This window comes from Pyxicephalus adspersus, chromosome Z (assembly GCF_032062135.1).
Source record: "Pyxicephalus adspersus chromosome Z, UCB_Pads_2.0, whole genome shotgun sequence".
In the NCBI taxonomy this organism is placed as follows: Eukaryota; Metazoa; Chordata; class Amphibia; order Anura; family Pyxicephalidae; genus Pyxicephalus; species Pyxicephalus adspersus.
Window position 1 is genome coordinate 23,159,857 of NC_092871.1, and position 6,786 is coordinate 23,166,642.

At 39.6% G+C, this 6,786-nt stretch overlaps 1 protein-coding gene across 1 annotated transcript in view; it reads right to left on the minus strand.

Moving 5' to 3' along the window:
- Positions 1-8: 8 nt before the first annotated feature.
- Positions 9-6,786, minus strand: part of LOC140344295 (DNA-directed RNA polymerases I and III subunit RPAC2-like) — an 8,674-nt gene continuing 1,896 nt past the window's right edge. Inside the window, exons 2-5 of the mRNA XM_072431360.1 lie at positions 5,411-5,508; positions 5,216-5,292; positions 3,957-4,039; positions 9-514 (exon numbers count right to left, since the gene is read on the minus strand). Of these exons, the coding sequence (XP_072287461.1) occupies positions 467-514; positions 3,957-4,039; positions 5,216-5,292; positions 5,411-5,508 (306 nt within the window). The 3' untranslated portion in view covers positions 9-466. The remainder of the gene's footprint in view (positions 515-3,956; positions 4,040-5,215; positions 5,293-5,410; positions 5,509-6,786) is intronic.

The window sequence follows — 6,786 nt, forward strand, 5'->3', positions numbered from 1 at the left end:
GATTCCAATATCATTATAATACAGTCTTTTTATGTTTCAAAAGCCAGCCACCTTCGATCATTTAGGTGGACAACTAATTATATAAAATTGTTTTAACAAATATTCCATCCATAAATTTGTGCCAATCCAAAAAAACTTTCTTATAAATGTTACAATCATTACTTTTATTAGAAAGTAATAAAGATGTGCTTGCTGAAAACACAGTTTTGCTTTTAGTTGACTTTTACTCAGCATGTTCTTAAAAGTGTTTGCAGATTTACAGTCATTTAGATTGAAACGCTAGATACATAGTATCCACAATATTTACATTTATATATTCTGCTGAAACACGCTTCCATATTGTATACTTTTAGGGCACTCAATACTTGAGTGACATGAAATAAGCTTGATTTTCATTTCATTTACTATAAAAAAAACACATTTATACTACTAAATAATACAACAAAAAAATACAGAAAGATAGTTTTCATTCCATTGGAGTTTGCTTCTGGTCATTGTATTTCTTCATAGTGGTCTGTTAATGAAAAAGAGAAACTAGTAAAAACATGCTGACTTAAAATTAGAAAATTTACTCTTGATAAAGTAGCACGTTTATTTACAACAGAGAACATAAGCAGGCTGTAGTAATCCTCTATTCTTAGTCGCCTCAATCCACCATCAGAACGGCAGATTCCAATGTAAGTTTGTTGAGGAAGCCAAAATATACACAAGGCTATGCTCACTGTTCCCACCCATTGAAACAACATTCAGACACCAGGTACTTAATAATGGGAAGGCAGTGAGAAACATCATGTGTTTCTAGTTCTAAAAATAGTATTGGAAATTTCTCATTCTTTTGTTGATTCAGAAATGGCAGATAGCAGTGCAGGAAAGTACTGATTCTTAGGCTATGTACACACATATTTCACGATCCTTTCCATCGACAAACGACTGCACGATGCATGAACGAGTGCTGTACATACAGCACCGTTCTGCTCTATGGAGAGGGGAGGGAGAGAATGGCAAAATGGCACCTCGCTGCACTCTTTCCCCTTCACTTGCATTAAGATCGTTCGTCTTCCATCGTCTGTAGATCCACCAGGGCGGTCGTTCGGACGATGGACAACGAGCACTGTACACACGCAAGATTCTCAACCAATATTAGCCCTGGGCCAATTATTGGACGAGAACCATTGCACATGTGTACCTAGCCTTAGTTCTTAGTCTCTGCTGTACAGTAAAACTGTTGCTTTGTCTGGTACACAGGTAAGGTTACAGGGTTACTTTGTCCAATACAAATAGGAACACCTTTGATATAAATACAAGCATTGCTTATCCAGTATTTTCCCCAGATTTTTTTTTAGCTGGGTAGGAAATAGCTGTAGGTGGATAGTGGTCCCTATATTGTGACTCAATTTTTTAGTAACCATCTAAAAACAGCCGAGTGGTTACTGAAAAGTGCAGGGTGGTACACCCAACTAAATGAACATTGCTTATGTGAAGATTACACAAAAGCTGCATGCAGCCACTACATGGGTTGGGCTTCCAACTATGGCTGGATCATGTTGGACTAAACCTTCTCCTATTGTCTTCAATGCTTTAACTATGCCACTTAGCAAGCTCGGCACCACCATATGACTTTGGAAATGGAAAAGCCAATAGCAATGATTCAACTTTCACTGTCGGGGGACTCCAACTTATTCCTTGCCATATTGCACCAAGCTGTATTGGATTTTAATATTGACTGCATGGTCAAAAACAAAAAAAGAGGTAGAATAAGCTAGCAATAAAATTGCATTACCAGTTATTCTTCTGTACTCAGTGTTTTAGAGATAAAACGTGAAAATGTGCATGTATTCCAGATTTGTAGTAAATTATTATTTTTTTTTTTTACATTTTGCTTTGACACACATATCGGAAGCCAAGCTTCATCAGTTAGTTACCATACAACAGCATATGGTGGGAAACTGTCAGCCGGAGTTAAACTGTACACAGCAACATCTGCTGACTGAAGGCTCCACTATATTAGCAGAAGGTGGAAGAAACTTTTCTCCAGCAATGAATGCTCTCATGTAAAAACACACTTCTTGGTCGCTGGGAGATTTCCAGTCTGATGAAGATGCTGCCAACCCGCTTACACAGCAAAACAACAAATTGATCTGTTCAAATACAAAGGCTTGAAATTGTGTTGCTGTGTTCCCAAGGTTTAAAAGCAAGAAGATAGTAGCCTGTCCATTGGAGAGTCTCTACTCATTATCTGAGGTCGATGCAGGTAACTTACATACTGCAATACAGCATTCACTGTATTTGTCTAAACTAAACAAATCGATAATATTCAAAGTTTAAGTTAAACCAAAGCTCAGCTCTTTTAGTATATCAAGGGAGATCAAGAGAGCTTGTATATTTTCCCTTTCAATTATCATGGGCCTTTTTGGTGCAAATTTCATTCCAATCCCTAATAAAATCTTCTAATGACAAAAATCTTTCTTCCTAAAGGATAATTCTTAAAATAAGTTTCAGTGACTTCATATAGATATAAGCTTCCTGGCTCCAGACTGACAGGCAGGGACATGAATAAACCAGATATGAGAAGCAACAAGAATTATTTTCTAAGGGGCTCATTTATAAAGCAGTATGGCTAACAAAACCTAATGAGAGATCTTTACACCAAAAAGAGAGAAAGGAGTCCTATCGAGTTTTTTCCTTAATTACGCAGCGAAGTATCCGTAAATGACAAAAGTTTTTCTTTTTCTCTCATCTTTAACAAGGAAGCTCCATCTGCACACCTCATATATTGTAATTACATATCATTTATAGTATAAATGTGTTCCTATTATTTAGTTACATGTCTGAAGATCTATAGTTTGACTGGTAATGTTTTCTAAATGCTAACAGATGTTATCAGCATGAGTCCAGGCAGTTAATAATGCATCAACTGTCAGGCCTCAGGAGAACTCTTACTTCTGATTGTTAGTTAGTTACCCTCAGACAAACCATGTAAATCTAAATTAGGAAGTAATATCAAATAGCAAGGGGTCCACAATGGTAAGGGAATGCACGCTGCATTACAGGTTAACGCAGATTGATTTAAATAGGCCCTTACATTATAGCGGGAAACTAAAATGCTCCCCTTTTTTACAACGAAGAGCATTTTAAATGTACAGAGAAAACAAAATAATGTGCACTGTGGTGCACAGTGCTCTGCACAGTGTTATTTACAATTATTGACACATCAGTGCATTACAGCTTCCACATTGCACATCAGCTAAAGTGGAACTAAACTAAAACTTACCTTTAATCTTGCAGACCCCTCGATAGCGCTGGGCCTTTCCACTATCTGGTCCCGCGTCGTCCTGGAATTCCTGCTCGTCCGGGTGCAGAGAAGCGGCGGGACCCTCCATCTTTTTTTCTCCGTCACCCAACCTCGCACTAAGCAGGTGTGAGATCGGATAACGTAGTCACCGTGAAGGGGAAAAAAAAAAAAGAGAGCCAGTCTCACTGCGCATGCTTAAGATTGGCGTCTCTTTACCCTTGTAGGAAAAATGCCCCTTCTGCAGCCAGAGCCTCCTGGGATGCCTGACTTAGGTCAAAAAACCCTTCTATGTAAAGTCAAAATGTTGAGTTTAGATAAGCTTTAAACAATCTCACACATGTACACATTTTAGTGTAAGCCCAGATATGACTGGTTCTCTTTAAGATAAGTCCATATCAGAGAAGAAAATAGCTTTTATTCTGGCTGCACACACAATTTTCTGCTGTCTCTGATCACTATATGAAACCTAAGTGCTAAATAGCCAAGTAGCATTACCCCCAAACTCTCATTAGGACTACATAAAATATCTGGCCGCTACTATGCTACGCTACGCTGCCCTGGCTAGTGCTTCCTCCCTGCAGAAGTAGAATGCAGAAAATTATTTACTGGCAGCGTCTCAGCGGTTTCTGCCACATCATCCAACCAGGATTCCAAATTACTATACCTCAAATGTATTCAAGACATGCTGGCAGACATCCAAGAGATCGGTTAGTCCTTTTCTGAATGGCTCAACAGCAGGAAGTCCATCTGAAAGCAAAGCCCATTATAAAAAGAATATTGTACAGTGCAGACACAACACAATCTAGTTGCTACCAATATCCTATTTTAGTTTGTAGAAAATAGGAAACTCTTGTGTGACTACTAACTGATTTTGCAGTAAATGGCTGTTGTCACAATTAAAAGGGTTTTACAGTGCAAATAAAATTACAGTCTGATATGGTATCTATTACTAATAAGAACCAGTAAGGACTGAGCCATGTAGAGAATCATTGGTTCAGAGCAAGTATGCAGCAAAGACCAGCCATAGTCCCAGAGATGAAACCTTTAAAACAACTGAGCAATCACATACTGCATACTTCAAAGAAATCTAGTCTTCACTGAAATATAATTAATTAGTTTTAAATGGTTATTGTTGTGCTTTAATTGCATTTTTGATCCGGACTTGAAATGAAAGACCTCCAGTGATCTGTTACTGTTTTGCACTTCGTGCCTTCATACTCCCCAGCCCCTTTTAGCTGGGCGCAGCACCTGGTACTTTTCAGGAAGCACCTGGCTGTTTTTGGGTGGGTACAGATGAGTTGGGTCACAATACAGGGGCTGCCAGCTGCCTACAATTTCTTCCCACCCAGCTTGAAAAATTTTCTGGGTTGAACACTTATACTTCTCCTTTAATGTTTTGGATGTCATCACTGCTCAGTAGGTGGACTGTGTAAGCCAGAGGTAGGCAAACTTTTGTGGCCACTAGGCCATTTAAGGGGTGGGCAGGAGCACACTAGGCTGGACTCTCTCTCGAATTCCGCCCTAATGGCTCTGCCCCCACCAGGAATGCCCCCTGAAGGGAAATCCCTCTCCTCTGTATGTATTGCAGAGGAGAGGGATTTCCCTTCAGGGAGCGTTCCCTATTTACCCCGGCGGCGGAAGTGTAACGCCGGCTCCGGAGCCGCATGTTGCCGGCCAGGATTAGGCAAGATGGGCCAGAGAGCGTTAGGCCAGAACAAACTACAAGCTAGGCTGTATCTGGCCCAAAGGCTGGAGTTTGCTGACTGTAAGCAAAGCAAAGATGATCTTGGAAAAGCTTTTTTTATTTCTTGTGTAGTCTGCATCACATCACAACAGTTTTTATTACATACCGAGCACTGATTGCTCAGTTTAAAAATCGAAATAAGCAGACAAGACCACGCTGCATATAAGGATGTTACTTACTTCGCGTCTGGATGCGGAAATTTATTTTGCTTTCAGAAGGATGGGTGATGCAGTACCCACAGAAATCCACTTCTGGGCTACAGACGATAAGAAAGACATAAAGATCAGGTCCTGTTAGATAAATATTTTTAAAAATACAATTTTACATAAATGAAAACTACAATTGTTCATATTACATTACAAACTGTTACTCACTTCTTCATGACCATATACCGCAGAGCATTTCCTAGAGTGTGATCCTCTTCATGTAAGACAAAAGTTACACAAGACTCATCTGTTCCATTGGCCTGGACCTTTAAAAAGAAAAATAACACACTGTGTTAATGATAAACTACACTTTATGCTTCCTATACCCATCCCCGGAAGCAGAGACTTGGCAATGCCAGGTGTGAATAGGTAATTCCCTCACACAAAAACTACCATGCTCACTTAGACAAAGCTGTAATAGACCAGAGGCCAGTTTATTTATACATGTGTAAAGTATTTAAAAATGCCCCCATTGCAAAACTGGGCACACATTTTTTATTTTGTTAGTTTTGAACAGAGTGGGGAAAACATAGAAAATCAGACTATTATTTTTAATACTGTTTCTCCAACTGGAAAATTTCCTCTCACTTCCTGATGTTGTCACCAATATCACCTGGCAGTAGTAAATCACAAAGATGATTGGCTTTAGGTAAAATAATGTGGCAAACCTGACAGTTCAACAGTCTGTATGCTTGTTGCATGCTGATAGCGACACCTTGTGATCATTACAAGTAACTGTTTGCAGAAGATAAGTTTTTCTTTTTTTAACATTCTGCCAAAATAATACCCTGCAGTAAAATTTTCAATAGCCGCCACAAAACATAGGCAAATCCCCTGCATATTTGTTTCAGCTTAATCTGCACTAAAAAAAAAAGATGTTTGTCTGATTTTGTGTGCACTGCATTAACGCATAGACCTTAGATCTAGTTACGTTTTGGATACATTGGGGAAAGATTAAAAACCTGTCAACTTTGTATTGCAGTCTCGGTTTGACATTTATCACCCAGCCAAAAACAGAGGGAAATCTCACTCCAACCTATTTCACAAATGTCACAAAACAGAAAATTGTTTTCCAAACAGGGGCAGCAAAAAAGTGCCCTCATTGGAAAAGCCTAGACTTAAAGAGGAACTAAATTAAAAAATGCCCAAAAAACTAAAAAATACACTTACCTTCAGTCCCACAGAGCAATCTATCAGTATCTGCCACAGAGCCAGTGCGCTGGGCGCTGCCATCTATGCCTCTTCTTCCGGGTTATTCTTCCTACGTCACCCAATGTCAGCACAAGATCGGGTGACGTAGTTTGGAAGAAAAACTTGCTGACCTCACTGCGAATGCATGAGATCGGCAATTGTTTTCTCTTTTCACCAAAGGAGTGCCCAAGAGCCTCCTGGGATGCGTGACGTAGGTATCCCGGGAGGCTCTGCACTCCCATTGATTCTTGATCCCCTAGGCCAGGGGTCAGCAACCTTTACTATCAAAAGAGCCATTTTGCCTCCTCTTCCACTAAAGAAAAATAGTCTGGAGCCGCAAAACATAACACAGT